Source organism: Arvicanthis niloticus, chromosome 20 (genome assembly GCF_011762505.2).
Source record: "Arvicanthis niloticus isolate mArvNil1 chromosome 20, mArvNil1.pat.X, whole genome shotgun sequence".
Taxonomy (NCBI): Eukaryota; Metazoa; Chordata; class Mammalia; order Rodentia; family Muridae; genus Arvicanthis; species Arvicanthis niloticus.
Window position 1 is genome coordinate 15,396,367 of NC_047677.1, and position 21,909 is coordinate 15,418,275.

The window sequence follows — 21,909 nt, forward strand, 5'->3', positions numbered from 1 at the left end:
AAGACTGTCCATATCAAGCCGCATCCCCAGCTGCTGCAGTTTTGCTAGAACCGGGAAAGAAACTCAAGGATGCTCACATTTCCACTGTGGAACGAATTCTGAGCGCCCGGGAGAGCGGGGGCAGCGCGCAAACCAATAGCCACCTGTCTGTCTGTCCCGCCCGGGAGCCTCGCAGGCTGGAGGGCGGCTGGAGAGCGGCGGCGCCGGGCGGCGACGTGGGCGCCGTGGGCCGGGAATCCGGCAGTGCCCACCAGCCGCTGCGCCCCGGGACCGCCAGCATGAGCAAGCCCGCAGGATCAACAAGTGGGTACCTCTCGGGCAGCCGCGGGGTCCCCGGCGCGTGGCCTTGAGGAGGGCAGGCTGGGAGGCTGGGGTGGTCCTTCTGAGAGCTCTGAATTGGAGCCCCAGAGTGGGACTCTGTCGGGCTTGTGTGTCCGTTGGCCTAGCTCTCTTAGACTGTTACGTTGGAGCTTTTCGTGCAACTAGGAAAGCAATTTCGTTGCTCCTGGATGCTAGCTAGCTCTTCCCGGTGTCCCTGGTGGAGCAGGAAGGTTGCGACCCGTGGCAGCCCACCGGTCCAGCTAGTGGTTTCTATTTAGCTGCAGGTGCTGAGGGTGGGAGGGGTGAGACGGGGGCGGGAACTGGGCCCCAGCTCCAGGCGGCGACACAATAACGCAGCCGCTCAAAAACTCGGAGCTCCAGCGCGCAAAAGCAACTCTGCAAAAAGCGGATTTCGAATGGAACGCTCTGCACCCCGTTTCCAGCTATTTCAAATAATCCTGCAAGACTGGGAAGCAGAAACCATTTAAAAGTCACATTTTTCCTTAATCCTAAATCCGCGTAGGTCATAACTGGGGAATGTAAAGTATGGCGAGCCAGTCTAGCAAAGAGAGGACCAAATCCCTAATCCCAAGGAGCCCAGCACCGGCCGGAGTCTGCGGCCTGCTCACTCTGGGCGCTGCTTCTTGCAGCTTCCTCTCCCATAGCCCGCAGTGCTGCAGCTGACCTCTGCTGACTTCCAAAGACAGGACTGCAGGGCACTGTGCGTTTGCGAGCACGGAATCTGCAGAACCTGAGAGCGCGTAGGCCTGAGCCGGCGTGGAAGGCGCCTACGAGGTGCTCCAACCTCCCCGGGGCTTTCCAGTTCCCGCCTTCCACAGGCCTGAGGCGTGAGTTCTAGGGTCTGTGTACAGTGCACACACCCTGGAGCTCTCCAAGCACCGGTGTAGTTTCCCCTATAACATTTTTGGCGCTCTCTGTGAGTTCCTTCCCGCCCCCTCCCCCTTCACTCGCCCTCATTGTCCAGGGTCTTTGAAAGTTGGAAGAGTCCTGGTTACTTCTGGGGACTGATAATGAAGTCTCACTTAGGATGGAGGCAGTTCCCGCCTCCATCTCTCTCCCCCGTAAGAAGAAGCTTGTGTTTTCATTTTGTGCGTTTGTTTTGATTTGGATGTTGAGTTTAAAAATTAGAGTAAAGTGAATGTCAACAAAACGAGGGGGGGGGCAGGAAACCATTCAGATAGGGCCGAGAGAAGGAACCTTCTACCACAGACAGCTTCAGTGCTCAACCGACTCTTGGGCAGGACCACGGTCCGGTTAGCCTTGTCGTATCCTTGCTCTGGCTGGTCTGAGCTCTGGAAAGTAGTGCAGGCTCAGGAAAAAAAAAAAAAAAAATTTTTTTTTTTCTGGATGAGTGTCTTTCCCAAGAGAAGCAGGAGGAGGCCATTCCCGCTGTATTACAAACCTCCACTGCGAAACCGAGGTTGAAGAGCCTGGGCAGGCCTCTTGGCACGTTCACCTGGGAACAGCCAAACCTGTAGAGGTTTTGGGGGAGCTTTGCCCTTTTGAAGCTCGAAGCTTCCAGCGAACTTGAAAAGTGGGGTCTCCTAGGCGAGGGAAGGGGTGGGTGCAGAAGCTCAGCTTTCAGCTCTACCCCGGCTCTGTGAACCAGACAGACGCTGGAAGCCTCCGGATTTGGGAGTCAGAGTGGTGGGCACATGATGTTCGAAGGCACTTTCTGGGGAAACTTGAGTTTTCTACCGTGCCATACCTTGGAGTTTGGCCTTGAAGGCCTGGAGACTGCAATCAGTGCCCGATGGCTCTGAAGAATCCGCTCTCTGGGCGAGGGAGCAAGACCCTGCAAAAAGTGCGGCTACACCCAGATTTTCAGACCCTGGCTGCGGCCAGCGGAAATTCTAAGGCCTTGAGGCCCAGGCCGCGAGGGGCTCTGAGAGCAGCGGGGCGGGTCTGGACCCTGCGGGGCAGGGAGGTCTTCCTCTTACTCGCCCGGCTGGAGAGCAGAGCCTTGTTACCCGGATCCCCGCCTGGGTGGTACTAAGACCCTGGCCAGTCACCCCTGCAGCCCAGACTAACTTCTTTCAACAGCCTCTGATGGTAATTACAGTAATCGAAGCTGCCATATATCTTTAGGCAATTATGACACACAAAAAGCCCCGAGGGGACCCCCTGGGGAGGGAAGTTAAGAGCGGTTTTCCAGCCCCTGGAAACTCCGGCTTGACTCCGGCCTGAGCTTGCCCGGCTTGCTGAAAGAGAAGAGCTCTGCCGCAGTCAACCAGGTTGTCTGCGACCCCAAGTCACCTTAACGTGCCTGGGTGGCGGAGGTTAAGGCGTCGACCCTCTATGCCCTGGAATTTTCGCTTCCCTCCCTTCTGTTCCCCGCCCCAGCCCAGCTCTCTGGATGGGGGAAGTCAGCCCTTAAACAAGGCCAAGCAGCAAGCCCAAGTGGTGACAATCGGGCATTCTGACCGATGAGCCAGAAAGGGGTCATCTACCCTGAGCTAGTCTTCGGGCTACACTCGGGTTCTCCAGAAATATGTGACCGTAGGCTCCAATCTGGATGGGAAGCCTGGGTAGTGAGAGGAGCTGCCACTTCTTCCCTTTCGGGCTCATCCCCAGTGCTGCCAGGAAGAGAAGGGCAGCTAGGGCGACAGAGCTACTGAGCCCTTAATAGAGGGCCCCAAAAGACCAGAGGGAGGGGAACTTTGGAAGATCTGAGCTCCGCGTTCACTGTTTCTACAAGGAGTGTTTGTGCAGCAGAGCTCGTGGCCGCGGGGTCCAGGCGTGACCGTGAGTTGTTTGGGGAGTAGTGACAGGCCTCAGGGGGTGAAGGACAAGACCCACACTTGATTCACTCCAGCCCCTCCCTTCCCCAACACAATCTCCGCTCTTGCCCTGCGGGAGAGGGGGCGCCGAAGCGGTGGCCGCAACGCCGAACGCCTCCCCCGCCAGCCTTTGTCGCCGTCCGAATTCCCATGCTACTCTTTTTGACGGGTCACTGGTGGCTCTATAGGCAGGTGCTGCGGCGGGGTTGTAATTACCCCGGCTGAGCGGGGTCCTTACCGACCTCCCCCTGCCGGGTCCCCCGCACTCCCCCCTCCACCTGAGTAGGAGGCCAGGGCCCGGAGTGCAAGCTGTCTCAGGCGCCTCGGGGTTCCCTAGTTAAGTTCCTACTTCCCTCGCCTCCGGACCTCCGCAGACAGCGCCCTCAGTTCCACTGGCTCTCCCGCCCCCAATCTGGGTGCTCCAGGAGCGACTGTGGGGTTCCCACGAGGCCTGAGCTCGCCTGGTCCGGGGTTGGAATGCCTTTGACCCGTATCGATGGGAAAATCAGGTGTTAATTGTTATTGACTATAATTTTTAATGACAATGTTAACACTCTTATAAATATACCCATTGTTTTCTGAAATCTTTCTTCGTCGGTAAGTAACTTGCTTCAGGCACTTGTTGGACTCCAGCCTGAGGAAAAACACGTAGCCCTTCCTAGTGCCCTCCTCCTAACACACCCAAAGCCCGGCAGGCTGGGAGAGTCCTGGCAAAGTTGTCCTGCGTGGGTAGCAGTCCCAGAAAAAATTAAGAGCCATTCAAACAACAAAAACAAGTCCCTCTTCCACCAGCAGCAGAAAAAACGCAGAAAAGCCACCACTACGAAGGGGGTGAAGGGAAGAGAGCAGTGTTTAGACGGAAAGAGCGTGGGGGTAAAGGGGGAGAGGTGACCACCTCTGGCTACCCCAACACCAGTTGGATGTCTCCGCTCTTGCTCAGACCGGTTACTTCCCTCCCCCTCAACTTTTTTTCTAAAAGAAATAATTTCTCAAACTCTCAGCACTAGGCATTTTTTTCCATAGGTAAAAAGAAAGTTGGGCAATTACCACTCCCCTTATTATCATTAATAATCTGAGTATTAGCATCACAATAATAATCCTAATAATAACAACCGCCGGGCTCAGCTCCGAGAAAACCCGATGGCCTCCCAGCTGCCAACCCCGGTTCCAGTCGTGTTTGTTTTTCTTCTTTTTCCCTTTTACATTTCAAGTTTGTCTCCTTGCGCGCCCACTAACAACTTTTTTTCCCCCCCTGTTAAATGCAAGAGCGGAGGAGGGAGGCAGCCAAACTTTCGGCGGAGCAGAAAGGCAGCGGCGGGCCGAGCTGCTGCCCGGACCTGCTGTAATCTTTTATTCCAAAATGGGTCTCGGCGATTAGAGGAGACCCAAATACATGTAGCGGTGCATGAATAACGCTCATTGTAGGAAGCTGACACTTGCTCAGGGAAAAAAAGTTTGGCTATAAAATCTCTTCATTATTTGCTTTTACCGCAGCTCCAATGCTAATCCCCTCAGAGGTCAGATTGCTTAGCATCTCTCTCTCCCCCCTCTCCCCTTTCCTCCATCTCCTCCTCCCCTCGCTCCTTCTCATCCTTTCCCCCTCTACCCGGTCTTTCAGGCCGCATTTTAGATATTCCTTGCAAAGTGTGTGGTGACCGCAGCTCCGGGAAGCACTACGGGGTCTATGCTTGCGATGGCTGCTCTGGATTCTTCAAGAGGAGCATCCGAAGGAATAGGACCTATGTCTGCAAGTCTGGAAACCAGGTACTCCCCAGGGGTTGAGCTGTGCAGCTCCCCTCTGCACCCCCCCCCCATTTCTGCCTCTGAATTCCCCGACCTCAGTCCCCTTCCCTCCTCCGTCTCTACTTTGGGTGGCCCTTTGGCTCTGGAAAGGGCAAATTAGGTTAGGGAAGGCAAATGAGTTTACAGGAGAGAGTCAGAACTCCCACGGTTTTTCTACAAGGCCTGCCCTGAGGACTCAAGGAAGCCAGCAGAAGCAAGCAAGCAGCCCATTAGGCTGCCCGCCCTTTACATTCTCATTCTTAGCTGCAGCCAGGCTCAGTCTAAGACCACCACCGCCTTTACCTAAGACTCCAAAGTGAATGGTGGCTACTCAAAAGCCCTGCAACTTGCCAGATGCTGGGTCCTTTGGCTCTATGGATGCAGGGCTGCCGTGGAAGCAGGCAGATGTAAGGACTGGTTGGCTCAGAGGAAGTTATGATTCTAATCCAGTTGGCCTCCATCCTTCTGCTTACAGGATGAACCTGCTGAGTTGCATTTCAGTCTGGTACTGGCTGACCTATCTCACAGACACAGGGCAGTTAGGGAGTGAGCTGCGTCCAACTATAGCGTCCAACCAGAGCTAACTCCATCCCCTGTAAGAGGCTCATGTCAACCTAAGCGGTCAGCCTTCTGGCTCCACAGGTTACTCACCTTTACATACAAGCCTTTCCTTGGGAGTCTTTCCAGACTCCCAAGAGTACCTTAGTCAGGAGGCATCCTCTGTCAACCAGGAGGATGAGAAGCACCCACTAGTTAATGTATAGGACACATGTCACTTCACACAGTCGTCTGGTGCAGTGAGTTCTTGTGAGCTCTTGTTCAGACGGAACATTGGCTCTTACACAGTCCTGATAGATTTTGATTGGCAGCACACACAAGAAGACATGTGCAGTTAGATAAGTTATTTTGACCTCTGCAACCCCCTCACCTGCTTTCTCGGGTTCTCAGTACTAGGTCACCAATACCACATTAGATACACATATGGGATTGTGTCCCAGAAGTTCTATAGGTTTGAGATTCTGCAGAGTACCAGGTGTCTACTTAGAATATGGTTGTTGTTGTTGTTGTTGCAAGCTCTTGGTCTGTAGCCTAGGCTGGCTTGAAACTCACGATGATCTTTCAACCTCAGGTGAGGGTCACCACACCAGGCCACATTATCTCATCTAACAGACAGAATTGGGAAATCTGAGGTGGTGTGTTTCCAAAGAGGTGATCGTCAATTCAAAGATGCTTATATCAACCCACAGTGATTGGAAAGAGGTGATAGCAAACCCAGCAGGCAGAACGAAAAAGATGTCAGACTGAGGCTCCTCTTCCTTCTCACTGGCTCCAGATCCTTCCGTACATTTGATGGGACTGAAAACCCACTGGAGACATTTTTGCCTTTACATGTTTATCAAGATACTGGAGAAGATATCATTCTCATTGGATATTCAACTACATCTGTATTTTGCCTTGGGTTGGTTCAGTGTGTATGCATGCTGAGTTTATGCTGGGAATTACACCCCCCAGCCCGAGGCGATGGATTTTAATTGGTGAAGAAAATGAGATGAGTTGCTCTTGTGTGTAATTTTCCTTATGGATATTTCAAGAAGAAAATATATACTCATCCCAACTTCAGTGTTTACGAAGATTTAAAATGGCAAGGCAAAATTAAAATATTTTTTGTGTATGAAACACTTGTGCAGAAGGCTAGGAGTTTCACTCAGTGGAAGAGTGCTCCCAGCACTGGGTTCAATCTGAAGGCTTCAAAACAAAACATAGACACATTATGTATCTATGTCCATGTCCCCTGAGCAATGACACTGACACAGACAAACACTAAAAGAAACATTGTCTGAGCTGGCTGTGGTGGCAAGGAGAGAGAAGCAGGAAGATCACAGATTTGAGGCCAGCCTGGGCTACACAGGAAATTTCAGGTCATCCTGAACTATAGAGCAGGAAGACTCTGTCTCCAAACCCCATGGTCTGGGGATGCAGCTCAATGGTAGACAGGTCCCACTCCTGCATTCAAAACCAGCATCAGATAACTAACCGGGAGGAGGAAGCCTTACCTCTTTGTGTGTGTGTGTGTGTGTGTGTGTGTGTGTGTGTGTGTTGTTTGTTTGTTTGTTTGTTTGAGACAGGGTCTCACTCTGTAGTCCTGGCTGCTCTGGTCTCACCAAGATCCATCTGTCTCTGCCCCCTGAGTGCTGGAATTAAAGTTTTGGACCGCCATGCCCAGCTAAATCTTCTTTTTATATACTCTCCCACCCCACTACATGTAAAATTCCATAAGACATTTGTTTGCCCTGTCAGATAAATATTTGTAAAGCAGCAACTGTTCCCCCCGCCCCCCATCATCTGGCTAATTCTTCATTCTACCTCACCCTCTTCTCAAGCACTGCCTCCTGGATCTTCCTGAGTTTTCCTCCGCCCTTCGGCTCCGCCCACACACTCTCTCTGGCTGTCACCTCACATTCCAGGGATGGCTGTTCCCCTCCTTCCCCACTCTCCCCCCATGGATCTAAGCTGAGACTAATCCTTAGTACCTCAGGGTTGTCTCTTCTTTGTGATTGTGTAAGTTTGGCTTAACTACAAAAAGGGGGGGGGCATAGACGTGGGAAGAATAAGTGGTCGAGGTTTAACTATCAGGTCAATGGACTCACTCAGAGGATGGCAGCAAGCAATAGATGGAAAGGCAGCAAAGGTGGCTACAGGGCCTAACCTACAGGCTAGCTTCTGGCTGAGTTCAGGACCAGGTCGCTGTCTTCGGTCCTGAAAAAACGTCATCAGCGCTCTGCTCCGCCACTGTTTCCTTCTTGAGCTTCTTCTCTTAGCCCAAGGAGATCAGGGAAAACCTTTCTCTTTTTCCAACTCCCTGAGGTTGAGAACCGATCTTGTCCCAACCCTGGGAATCCCAGACCCTTACTTACCTGGTAGTGCGTGCCCAAGGTTTCCCATTTCCCTGGGTCTGGGCATCCTCCCTGAGCCGAGGTTGTCCAGAGTCCCCACTCTGGGTCTCACACCCCAGGATCGGGGTTCTGGTCCCCACCTAAGGGCTATGGAGGGCTCTGACTGCCTGCCGTCTGTTTCAGGGAGGATGCCCCGTAGACAAGACACACAGAAACCAATGCAGGGCGTGTCGACTGAAGAAGTGTTTGGAAGTCAACATGAACAAAGATGGTAATCAGTACATGCTTTTATTCTTCTAATTTTGATTGGGTAGTAAGTAAATTATATGTACAGAAAATAGATGGCACTCCTATGCATGTAAATCATTTCCCCAACAGAACTCCCCTCTCCAGATGCTGGGAACTGGCCGCAGGCTGACAGTTGTAGCCTCTCAGAGACTCTGCAGCAGTCCTCAGCTGACCCAGTATTCCAGGAAGCCCTGTCAGCCCCCACCCACCCCCACCAAGGCAGAATTTGCAGGCAGGAATCCCACGCCCAGTTGCACATTTCATGCATAGGATTCTAGCCCCGTTTCTCACCTCTTCTTGCAGTCTTCTGTAACCTTCCTAAGATCTCACGATCGCTCACTCAAGTCTTTCTGGAATTCTCCAAGTACAGAGAGGAAAACGAGAGATTTCAGGTCCTTGTTAGCAAATTCAGTGTAGCCATTGAGTTGGCCCTAAGCTTTTTAAGAGCCCTTTCTAGGTGGACCAGAAGAGAGAGAAGGTGGAGGGGGGTAGCTAAAGAGGATGACACACAGGGGTGTCGCCCACAACCAGCTTCCTAAGGCCCAAATTCAAGCCGGACCTGTGTCTTAAATAAATTCAGGATGTAGATTAAATCTCCAAGCTGCATTTTCCAGCCCTCCTCAGGTCTGTACTTTGCAAGGACATCCCTGGGCCTGGGAGAAGGTGGAGGAGAGTCTGGGAACATGGTGTAGTGAGCCTTGCGGTGGGGGCTGCCTGTCTGGAGTGCCCTCTCTCTGGATGCTCTGGAAGCAGGAGGGAGCGTCCAACCTGTTGAACTTGTGTATTGACAACTTGTCATGCTCTGCGGGTGGAAGATTGCCCTGAATTAATTTGTTTGTTTAAACTGTTGGTGGTAATTGTCACGTCTCCCATGCCTTCCTCCATTTGGTCGCCCCTGTCCCATCCCCCAGGGTTCCTTGGGCTCAGGTCTTTTTTTTTTTTTTTTTTTTTTTGAGACCTTGGAGGCCAAAGCCAGTTGTGGGGGAGACCTGGAGGTGGGTGGTGGGGAGTCTATCTCTGCGGCCCTGATTGCGTGTGATCCTCTCTTTCTTGTTAATGGGAGCTGAAAGCGAGGGCACCTTGTTATTTCAGAGACCTTGAGGGTCCCTGGTTTCCATGAGATCCCTAGGTGGGAAGGACCCCTGAGCATCTCCCTCACTCTAGTCCATCTCAGATCCCTGCTTCTTACCCGTGCCGGGAAAATGTGCCCAAGCGCCCTGCAGCACGTGCCCTCTCTCCTCTTCACCTCTGTCCCCTTGGTAACCTCGCGGGTCCATAAGTGACTATGGAGCCGCAGCCGGCTGCATCCAAGTGTCACCGCGCCTGTAATCCCAGGCCTGTGTCCATCTGTTTGTCTCTGTAGCCGTGCAGCACGAGCGGGGGCCTCGGACGTCCACCATCCGCAAACAGGTGGCCCTCTACTTCCGTGGGCACAAGGAAGACAATGGGGCCGCTGCTCACTTCCCCTCCGCGGCGCTGCCAGCCCCCGCTTTCTTCACAGCGGTCACTCAGCTGGAGCCGCACGGTCTCGAGTTAGCTGCTGTGTCTGCCACCCCTGAACGACAGACTCTTGTGAGCCTGGCTCAGCCCACGCCCAAGGTTAGTGGTTTTGCTGGGTCCAAAGAGACTCTCTTAAGCAAAGGGAGAGGGTAGCCATGCTCAGTTCTGAGCTTAGGCGCCGTCTGGGAAAGATGGAGGGATTCCCAGATGCTCGTTCTGAGTCTCCTGCTCCTTCTGTTGCGCCAAAGACGCTAATGTTTAACGCACATTAGACCACCCTCTGGGCGGCAAATGAACACTCCTGGGGATGAGGGATGGAGGCCAGAAACCTGCACCTTTAGGGAACGCTAAAACGGTTGGTGAGTGGAGCAGTCTAATCCCAGAGTGCAGCCCCGGGTGCTCCCAGGGGCCAGAACTGACTAGAACAGAAATTGGCTCCACCTGAGAGAAGGAGCCTCCTGAGATGCCCCAGGATCTGTAATCTTGGACGATTTCAGCGTAAGAGAGAAAAATGTAGAAATCACTGTTAGAAAGGCTGTATTATTTTGTCCGGCCTTTACCACAATAACCAACCCCCAGGATTGGTCCTACCAGAATAGTCACAGCCTGACATACCTGGGAAGGCTGCCACCTAGGGACTGCACTTCAAGCCTCGACTTGATTCCTCCCACTGAAGGGAAAGAACCTAGGATTCCCCCCAGAGGAGGCCAGCTGCAGCCTCACACTGTAGGGACGCCAAACACCTGGGCACATACACACGCACAATATTTAATACTGCTTTCTTACCCTTGATGTGTATAATAAGCTCGGGAAAGTAGTGTTATGAATATGTTGTCAGTTATGAATGGGAATGCTCTGTGAATGATTAAGATGTCTAATTGAAATATTTCCATAATATACTAATCCTTTCTAAAAATACTCATATGCATATTTGTGTTTGGGATGCCTATTAATTTATACTTTTTTCTCATCTATTTTTATTTACACAAATGCAAGCAGTTCTTGTCTAAATGAGAGCCAGGCCTGGAACTTGGCTCAGCCCAAGAAAATTTTGCTGCAGGGGACAGAATAGCCAGACACCCCTTTGGAAGACAGAATTCCCCCCCCCCAAGAAAGCAAACGTACCCCCCCAGGAGACAACATTTCTCAAATTCTGTAGATAGAGATGTTTGAAGGCAACTGAAACATTTAACCAGAGCAGCCCAGCCTCTGCTTAACCAGGGCATTGAACTGTCAGTTGTTTTTGCAAAGCTGGGGTTCCCTCACTTGCAGTATTTGTCTTTCTTCCTCCTCTCAGTATCCCCATGAAGTGAATGGGACCCCAATGTATCTCTATGAAGTAGCCACTGAGTCCGTGTGTGAATCGGCTGCCAGGCTTCTCTTCATGAGTATCAAGTGGGCAAAGAGTGTGCCAGCCTTTTCCACGTTGTCCTTGCAAGATCAGGTATGGACCAACAGGATACTGAGGGCAGAATGGAAGCAAGAATGCTCAACCTTGTGAGCTGGATGCAGCCTGCATACGCCAGCAAGGAAGCATGCTTTCTGAACAAGGAAGCCAGTTACTGTTAACAGTATCATCCTAGACTTTCAAATTATCTATAGAATAATTGGTTAGAAATGTAACTATGGCCAGCTAATGTTGGCAAACACCTTCAACTCCAGCACTTGCGAAACAGAGGTAGGCCAGCCTGGTCTACAGAGTGAGTTCCAGGACAGCCAGGGTTACATAGAGAAACCCTGTCTCGGGGGGGTGGGGGGGAGGAAGGGAAGAGGGAGAGGGGGAGAGGGAGAGAGAGATGTGCTTTGGGTAAAATAAATACAGACATTCATTATCTCTTTTAAAGTTTCATTAAAACATCAAATTTAAAATCTTCTAACACTGCTGACAAGCCAGGCACGAGGATGCATATCTGTAACCCCCACTCAGCCTCACTCAGGAAGCTGAGGCAGGAGAACCTTGAGTTTGCAGCCAGCTTGAGCTACAAGGAAACCCATTGATAAAATGATGTTTTCTTACAAACACTCAAGCTGAGAGGAATAGAAGGTAGCAAGAATATTTATTCCCTGGTGAGAGTTTGTAACTTCAACTGTTTTCTTTCCACTGTGATGTGTACAGTTTTGGCTACTGATTCATCACCAGGTGCCTTGCATATCTTGTTGACTAGTATCTTGCTTGGTTTGTTCCTGGTGGCCTGTTTGGAGGCCTTGCTAGAGATCAGATCCAGGGCCTTGTGTGTGTGAGAGGACCATGATATTGTTGGATGGCACCCCCCCCTCCCTTTCTTTCTTGACCCTTTCACTGCTTTTAGAGCTTTTGGAAACAAAAAAGCAACTTCACACAATTCTTTAGTTATAAATGATGTTCAGAGGTAAGAAAATTATATACAAGAAAACCTTGAATTTTAGCAAATCCTGTACATTTTTGTTGTTGGGAATATAAAAAAGTATTAAAAGTGTCATTATGACATAATTTTATTTATTTATTTATTTATTTATTTATTTATTTATTTATTGTTGTTATTTTGAGACAAGCTTTCTCTGTGTAACCCTGGCTGTTTTGGAACTTGGTATATAGACCAGGCTAACCTTGAACTTGTAGAGATTCACCTGTTTCTGCTTCCCAAGGGCTGGATTAAAGGTGTTCGCCACCACCACATGGCCATAATTATATTTCTAACTAATGACTCCATAGGTAGATACATCTTTGTGTGTGTGTGTGTGTGTGTGTGTATGTATGTATGTTTTTCAAGACAGGGTTTCTCTGTGTATCCTTGACTGTCCTGGAACTCACTCTGTAGACCAGGCTGGCCTTGAACTCAGAAATCCACCTGCCTCTGCCTCCCAAGTGCTGGGATTAAAGGTGTGCACCACCACCACCACCACCACCACCACCACCACCACCACCACCACCGCCCGGCACGCGCGTGCGCACATGCGCTCGCTCTCTCTCTCTCTCTCTCTCTCTCTCTCTCTATATATATATATATATATATATATATATATATATATTCTTAAGAGGAAGAAAGAGGGGCTGGAGAGATGGCCCACTGGTTAGGAGCACTGGCTGTTCTCCCAGAGGATCTGCATTCAATTCTCAGCACCTACATGGCAGCACACAACTGTTCATAACTCCAGTTCCAGAGGATCTGACACCCTCACACAGACATACATATAGACAAAACACCAATGCACATAAAATAAAAATAATTATTTTTTTAAAAAGAGAAAGAAAAAAAAATCATGGTAATCACAATTACTGGCTCTTGGGGGCACTCACAGAAATTTAGTGACAGTCCTTTTCCCCAAAGACTAATAAGCTTTTTTTTTTTTGGGGGTCAAGCCTGGACACCTTGCACATGCTCAGTGAGTGCCCTGCCAGCCACTGTGTTACACATGGAGCACTAATACATAGTTCTTAAAGCAGAGGGTATCCTTCCAGATGCTTCTTTGAGGAGGGCAAATGATGTGTCAAACATGTGTAATCTCATAGCATGAGATATGACCACAATTATTGTTTACCTCTAATTAAAAAATATTTCCTGTATTGATGCAATAAAAATTTTAAAAAGCATTGAAAAAATTAAGAATTTTGGTCTAATTGTGAATTTAGTTACAAACCTTCATGAGACTTAGCTATCAGAAGTAAATAAATTATTTTATAAATATCATTCAGCTTTGGCTAGTTTTATTTTTTTCTTTAACAGTTTTCTAAACAGGGAGAATTGTTTTCAAGATTGTAGGTCCTATCTTTGACCAGATTTACTGGTTACATTTATTCTTTTGCTTCCCTTCAAGTGTGTGTGTATGTACCCACGCGCATGCACGTGTGTGTATAAATTGGCTATTTTTTTTTCTGAAAACAAGAATTTGTAAACTCTAATCTTAATAAAATTCACTTTCTGTCTACCACTTAGCCTTTTGCTAGAAACCCTTCAATGATAAGCAAACTACAGTGAAGTGGAATTCAGTGTATTAATTTGGAAAAGGAGCCAGATTTTCATTTTAAATATTCAGTAGCACATTTTATTAGAATGAAGATGGCGGGCACCTTGATGCTGTCCACTTATGAGTCTCAGAAAAATCAGGCAGGGAGACGAGGTAAACTCAGCAAAACCCGATTAACATAATTACACCCTGATTTTCCTTCCCGCCTCCTGGGAATTAGTGAATTCTCCCTCTCCCTCTCTCTCTCCCTGCCCCCTCAACTCTCCAGGAAGATGGGAACCCTGACCTAGGAGCTTAGTCAGACAGAGTCTTCAGTGTTTTACACCAGAGCACTTCACCTGCTCAGCTGCTGCTGGCATTTGATGGAGAAGCCTTCATCTCCAGACAGGTTCTAGGTGGCCATCAGCTAGCAGCAAGGACATGAGGGGTTAACCCCTTCCTGAGGGGAGTGAACTTTGAGGAACTGGAGAGGCTGACTCTGAAATGCCTGTGTGTGTGTCTATAAGCACTGCTTCAAAAAACAAAATGTAGAAGATAAGGGGAAATAGATTATTTGGGGGGAAAAAAATGTACCAAGACAGGCATTTAAAACGCTTTAACAGAAATTTACATATGGAAATTGTTTATAAATTTATAAATTACACACTATATTATATTATACATCTATTGTATGACAGCTGATGCTTTTGGAAGATGCGTGGAGAGAACTGTTTGTTCTAGGAATAGCACAATGGGCCATTCCGGTTGATGCTAACACTCTACTGGCTGTATCTGGTAAGAATTGCACAATTTAATGACTTTGTTGTAGAAATTACCATAAAAATACATTACTGAAAAAAGAACAACATGTAAAGAATAACAAATTCCCGCCGAACAATAGAGTATACCTGTCATTTATAAATCTATATTTAAATGCAAATAATGTTGTTTCGTTGTATTCATGACTGCTTGCATTGTTATTTAAATGCAAATTACTGTGTTTGTTATCATCCAAGAGAAGATTTTATATTAACTTTCATACAATATAGCCAGTTTACATGGAACCAGATATCTCAGAGTGACAATTGGGAAGACATTGATATGCAAGATTTTGTCAAAAATCAATATTAAAACATGAAAATGCCTTCATATTAGAGTATTTATCCCAGATTTCAATTCTAGGCATGAATAGTGACAACACAGACTCCCAGAAGCTGAACAAGATCATATCTGAAATACAGGCTTTGCAGGAGGTGGTGGCTCGGTTCAGACAGCTCCGATTAGACGCCACCGAATTCGCCTGTCTGAAATGTATTGTCACTTTCAAAGCTGGTAAGCAGACACACACCCCTATCTCTTGCCACTCCATTAATCCAGCTACTTCAAAGCCTAGCTCTAGACTGACTTGTAGGGGGAAAAAAAGAAGGAAAAGAATGGGTGGAGGTGACATGGTGTTTTCATGGAACTGACATTCTGAGGTTGGCTGACTCTCAGCAGCTGTGGAGATTGGCATGCTGTCCATTTCCCGTGCCCTGTGTGCCCACAGTGCTCCTTGTGCTGTCTCTCACAGTTTCCTGGTCTTCATTTCTAGTTCCTACACACAGTGGTTCTGAACTGAGAAGTTTCCGGAATGCTGCCGCCATCGCAGCTCTCCAGGACGAGGCTCAGCTGACTCTCAACACCTACATTCATACCAGGTGACCGCTGTTCGCTGAGAACGTGCACTTAAGAAAATTGCCTCTATTGTGAATGATCCCGCAGACAGTAAGAAGCTGGTTCAAACGGCCTGGCTAATTATCCTGTTGCCAGCCAGTTAATTGAGTTAGAATCCATGTCCTCACCTGTCTCCAAAAGGGAGGGCAAGAAGGGCACATTAAATTAAGGTGATGTGTGTGTGACTGGAGCGCATTGCCAGGCACAGCGTTGCCACGCTGTGTTGGCTGAACAAGCTGACCAACCAAAAAGTTGTGCGCATTTGTGAGTCTGGGCATGGAGAGAGTCAAAAAGCACATTAGGTTGATAGATTAGAAAAGGCACAGATGGTCCTTAGACAGGTATGCTTCTTCACACACCAACCCCAAGTTCAAGGAGCACAGAGCTTTCTACAAAGGCCATCTTTGCTCTGGACTAGACTGTGTCTTCCTTTTAGTGGTTGGTGTCTGCTGAGTTATCTAGGGTCCCAGCACCCACAACTTTCTAACTGATGCAGGATATTGATAGAAACTCTCCAACATGGAGGGTCAATAAAGTTCCCTGGCCCAGCACCCGTTTGGTCTTTCTGAGTCTATTTTGAGGTGCAAAAAGGACAGGCTTTAAAAAGAGTAATGGACCTCTTTAGCTTCCTAAGTTGGGAGTGTGGTGGATCTGAGGTTGGGATAGAATCAGGACTAAGAGGTCATGTTCATCAACTTAACAGTAGCCATAGATACCTCACTGGAGATCTATGGGCAAAGGCCATTAATGCCCCCTCTCCTAAGGGCTCAGAGAAACCTCAAGTCAGCAGTATCTGTTTAAGAGCTAGGAGATTCCTATTTATGTCTGTATCACCTTGAATGTCGAGGGAATAAAATTGTACTGCATTTATTAAACAAACAAAGAAAACATTGAAGTGACCTGGCTTGGTAGTTGATGCATGTACACTCTTCCACAGTAAAGTGCCATGGCTAGAGATTTGAAATCCACACTGCTCTATAGAATATAAATGGTAAGCACCTAATTCTGTAATTCAGAATTACAAGATGAAACAGTCCCCAGTCTGAGCTTGGGTCCCCCAGTACACTCTGACTTGTGTATCGCAGCTGACCTCTGACTCTGTGAGCCAGGAGTATATTCAGAACACTGAGCGGAGAACATGGAATTCAGTTACTTGTTCAGCCCAACCTTTGCTAGGTAGTCATTGTGCACAGTGGAGTGATGTAAATTATCACCAAGAACAGGAGACTGCCCTTACCATTGTGTGGAGCGTACAGAAACACCACCTTCAGTTCATACAGGAGAGGTGGGGAGAGGGAGGACCGGGAGAGAGAAATTCTAGTTGGGAAAGAATAAGGCAGACCCAGAAAGGTTGGCTAATGAAGAGGACACGTGAAAGGGGCCCTGCATGGTGGAGGGATTTCATTAAGAAAGTGTGGGTACAGTCCCTGGGGCTAAGGGGTGCTGCTAGAGTTGTTGTGTGAGGTGCCAAGGATCTCTGAGACAGCTCAGTACTCCAGGAGCTGCTGGCAGGGTGTCCTGGGAGAATCCCACCCCAGGTTATCACAGTCTAACCCTGGAACTGGAGTTATAGACAGGTGTAGTGTGAGCTGACATATGGGTGGTGGGAATTGAACCTGGGTCCTTTGGAAGAGTAGCCAGTGCTCTTAACCACTGAGCCATCTCTCCCCACAGTCTCTTATTCTCTATAGCTTGACCAGTTGTGTGGGTCTCTGTAGTAGGCATCATCTCTGATCTCCTGGAAAAAAAGCAGCTCCCTGGTGAGAGGTGGGAGCTATACTAACTATGGGTTAACAGACAAAAAGGAAGAGTGCAGTCTGACAGTGTCCATTTATCAACATAATACTAGGAGGCTCTTCTCTAAGATATATGACCTACTCAGTCACAGGTTCTTAGCCCAGTTAACAGTACCAGGCATGAGTTCATCTTGTGGAGTGGCCCTTAAATCCACTACAGAATCATCTTAAACAGACACACTGACACACACATTGTTTTTGTTTCTAGGTGCTACACTACTGCATGTATAATAAGCTATTCTTACTGAGTGACCAGCTCTTTCCCAACTAGAGAAGAGTGGAAGGGATATCCACTTGGAGGCAATCAGGAGTTAACACTTGGCCTGGGTGCATCTCAGTGACACAGCACTTGATTGCTGTGCACACACAAGGCTCTGGGTTCATCCCAGCGCATGCACAAGGCAGTTGGGTGTCTGTAGTTTCTGGATTCTCCCAAATCCATTCGTTCCAGAACATGTCTGCAGCAGCTTCTTAGTGGGGAAGGTTTATCGTGTTGGGCAGATGCCACAGACATAACAGAGACTGCCTAGGCATCCCTGCTGCCTCATATTTGCAGAGTTCTCTCTGCCTAATCCCAGAGACAAAAACAGAACCTCAGGAGAGAGATGTGACCAAAACTAGAGGGAGGCCTAGCAGATCGCTCAGCAAACAGAGCAAATGGCAAAACTTAGGTATTTTGCTTGTCTGTCTGTTAATGAGGTTATTTGGTATTTTTGTTTGGTTAAATGGTTTTTTTTGGTTTTGTTTTTGTTGTTTTTTGGTTATTGCTGTCTGATTGAGGGTCTCGTTCTATAAGCCAGACCAACCTGATTCACTATCACTGTGTAGTCCAGGCTGGTTTTAAACTCATGGCAACCGTTCTGTCTCAGTCCCCAGGTCCTGGGATTATAGGAACCAGCCACCATATCTAACATTTTTTTACTCTAGATAAATGTCATCATTTCTGTATCACCTTATAAAGTGTGCTCTGGTGCCCTGCCCAGAGTTCCTATATAAAACTTGATACAATGAGACCCAAACAGGGGTCAGAGTGATTTATAAGCTTTATGTCCAAAACAAAAAAACAAAACCAAAAAAAAAAAAAAAACTGGCAGTGGTAGCGCACGCCTTTAATCCCAGCACTTAGGAGGCAGAGGCAGGCAGATTTCTGAGTTCGAGGCCAGCCTGGTCTACAGAGTGAGTTCCAGGACAGCCAGGGCTATACAGAGAAACCCTGTCTCAGAAAACAAAAACAAAAACAAACAAACAAAAAAAAAAAAAAACAAAAGACAAAAACAAAAAGAAAAACAAAGCCTCATGTCCAGTTGGGCAGAGTTCTTTGTCCAGAGCAAAGAGGTGAACGTGGATGTTGTTCTCCTAGACCCTCTGTAGAGCGGGGCTATTGGGCAGATAAACACAGTTGGCAAGGTCCTGTGAGGGGATTTGATGTCTCTCAGTTTCTGGTACCTGAGACTGAGGTGGAACATGGTTCCGTTGCACATCTGTCACTGGCACCTACCTGTGGCTCTCTCATAAAAGTGTCTCTGGAGGTCAGTTTTAGGTAGTTTTTTCTCAGAGGAGGGATGCTTTTCTGCATGGATGCCTACTCTAAACGATTGGCTGGAGTGGGATCAGGGTGTGAGAGGTGGGACACAAGCATCTAAAGACAGCAGGGAATTGAACGTGCACATCTGAGTGCAAATGTGTGTTGGACATCAAGTAAGGACATTGTTAAGCAATTTTTCCCATCTTTAATTATATGCCAATTTCATTGACATGAAAGTTGGGTGGCACTGCCACCCAACAGAACTCAGTCTTTAATTTGCAGTGTAATAAGGGTGGAATTATTCCTGAGAGTGACAAAGTGTAATGCCTGAATGATAATTTGGAGAATTGCTTAGAAAAAGAAGCCATTTTATTTGAGAGAAATCGTCTGTTCAAGAGTGTCGAGAATTTAAAAATATGAATTCCACTGCCAACTTCATAATCAACCCTATGGTCATTCCCTACAGTGATAGCATTTCGTATATTATTTGGTTTAAAATTAGCATCAGGTGTCTTAAGGCTGATTTTTCTAGAAATAAAAATGTACTCCCTTTGCTAACATTGAGATGGAGATGGATGGATGGATGGATGGATAGATAGATAGATAGATAGATAGATAGATAGATAGATAGATAGATAGTTGGATGAACAAACAGACAAAGCAAGCAAGCATGTGATTGGGCAATGTTATTTCTGTTTTGGAGGATCCCAGTAGTCTACCTGTGAAACAGGGACAGAGACACCTGTCCTGGAGTCTACTGCTGGACAATTTGTTTCTGAAGAGGCCCAAGTCAGGAAGTTCCCCCGGGGATGATGTGTGTCCAAGCATAAGATGTGAGTTGCTGACTGTGTGGACTCTGACATTGCTTTCCTGGCTTCTCCTATTGCAGATATCCCACACAACCCTGCCGATTCGGGAAACTCTTGTTGCTTTTACCAGCTTTACGGTCAGTTAGCCCATCCACCATAGAAGAAGTGTTTTTCAAAAAAACCATCGGCAACGTGCCGATTACGAGACTACTTTCAGATATGTACAAATCCAGCGATATCTAACTAAGGTCTCCAGCACCCACTCTCCAAGACGGAGCAGTATCCGATGGACGTCTACCATGCAGGACAAGCCTCAAATAACAAGACTTTCTGGAAGGAGAAACCTGGGAGGGAGTGGCCTTCAGGAAAAAAAAAATGCCAGTGGACTCAAAACAACAGCTATGACCTGCTGCTTCCCTGAAACAGGACAGCTGGAAAGGCCAGGTGGTTACAACAGTTACTGTTGACATGCCCTGGGATGGGGTGAGCTGGGGTCACCACTACAGGCCCAGCCAGGCATTCTGCCTCTGACCTGGAAGATCCAGCTGAATCACTCAAAGCTGAAAGACAAACCATGCTTTCTTCTTTGTAGCACATAAAGTCAGTTGATCAACAGTAGCTGTTCGTGTAACATCGTCATATACTGCGGCCTTCAGGACTCATGTTGGGTTGGAACATTTACTTAAAAAAATAATGCTTAGGTTTTAAATCAAAAGTATTATCAAACGTTTTCCTTCTATCATAATACCTTCATTAAGTGGCCTTCAGAACCAAGAGAGTGAGCGAAACGTAGTTTATGCTGTGTGATTTCCTTTCCCTCCCCACACTTTCTGGTCTTTTCTTTTCTGTTTCTTTCTGCTCTTTTCTTATAACATAGGCCAGGCAACCTCTTCAAAGGAACTGACAACAAAGGCACTTCTCAGCAAGACTTTGGGTTGAACAGCAAGGCGAGACAGAACAGGTCTACTGAAAGAACTTCAGTCCAGGGAGGACGAGTTCCATCAGCAAAACCAAATGACAGAGCCAGGTGATTGGGTGAGGTGGTCGCTGTCCCTTCATCAGCGTGCTGAAGCCAAAAGCCATAAGGTCAGTGAGTCACACCAGACAGTGAACAGGGTTGCGAGCCAGAAGGAACTTCAAGGAGATGCTGAACGGATTCCTGAACATTCCATTGCTAAACAGCCTGAGACTCTTGGATGCCTTTCAGAAAACTCTGGTTTCTAATAAAGCCTTCAAATGCATACATACACCCCCCCCCCATATCATCCTACACTCTTAAGCTGCTCCTTGGGTATGAATCTATACTTATGGAAATATAGAAACAACAGTTTTAAATAGCTGCTGTACTTTTCACGTTTTGATTTCTTAGGTACTAGCACCCAGGGGGGGAAAAATTCAGCACTGGCCTAGCATAGAATGAGACAGACTTCTCTTGTACAAAGTGAATTAACTGATTTGTGAAGTTAAAAGGTTGTACTCATTGTATTTACAAAGAATAAAAATATATTGAATTTAAGTAAACACTGCCTAATTTCTTCCCCACCTTCCTGGCTTCTTCATCCCCATTAGCTACAAGGTGGTGGCATCCCCAACTGGTGTAAAAACCGAAGCTCGGAGCCCTCCAGCACAGAGCAGAAAGAACTGAGCAACAAAGGAAATGCCCTCTCTACAGTGAATCCCATTTGTAAAATGGCGAATAAAGAAATGAAATATAAGATCCATTCTCTATGGCTCTCAGATGTAATTGCATCTGTTAGGAAGACTGCTGTGTGGGGAAGACCAAGGTTGACGAACGGTCTTCATTTCACTGGGTTTCCAGCCTTACCAGTGACATGGGGAGGGAGCCACAGGAAGACCATGCAGTGTCCCCAGGTCCCCAGGAGCGCTGAGGGGAACAGTGTGGACTTGGGGGGTGGCAGACTAAGCAAGAGCTGATAGGTTTCTGTTCTCAGCTGAAATGACCTTGCAGATAGGATGCACAGAAGTTCAACCATCTTGTCTGCTGCCTCTACAGAGAATGGGAAGTCCATCTTGCTCGGTAACAGAGTGCTAGAAGATTCATCTGTTATGCACATGGCTCTGGGTTCTACACCCAGGATGGTACATGAGCAAAAGGTACTCGGCTAGGCATGCAAGAGCACCCTTCAGCTCGGTTTGCATTTCACAACTTAAATGCCCGTCAACAGAGAATGGACACACTGAGGCAGACGGGGAGGGACTAGGCCTCGTGTTTCATGGAGGGTAAATCAGACTTACAGAGGATGCACGATGAAGCGCATGGGGTATATGTGACCTGGTACCATTTATGTAGTTTTGCAACCTACAAACCAGATAATCCTTGTAAGCATTTAAATGTTACAGTGGACATTTAATGAAATCGGGAGTGGAATAAATGCTTATACTCGTTGTAGACAGATGTCAGATCTGGGAAACGGTAAAATTGGTAAGGGGTAACAAGAAGACCTTCTTGTGTAATGGTTTAGTTATTAATAAACAAAAACAAAAACCATTTGTGAGATCAAAGGCTGGACCTGATAATACTGGCTGGTGGGTCCA

At 47.6% G+C, this 21,909-nt stretch overlaps 1 protein-coding gene across 1 annotated transcript; it reads left to right on the top strand.

Annotated features, from left to right (window-relative positions):
• Positions 1-167: 167 nt before the first annotated feature.
• On the top strand, positions 168-20,874 carry Nr2e1 (nuclear receptor subfamily 2 group E member 1). Its single transcript, XM_034524945.2, has 9 exons — positions 168-303; positions 4,741-4,886; positions 7,982-8,069; positions 9,450-9,685; positions 10,884-11,030; positions 14,209-14,305; positions 14,693-14,842; positions 15,102-15,207; positions 19,434-20,874. Exons 1-9 carry the CDS (start codon positions 279-281, stop codon positions 19,594-19,596), a joined length of 1,158 nt encoding a protein of 385 aa, XP_034380836.1. The 5' UTR covers positions 168-278; the 3' UTR covers positions 19,597-20,874.
• Positions 20,875-21,909: the final 1,035 nt, after the last annotated feature.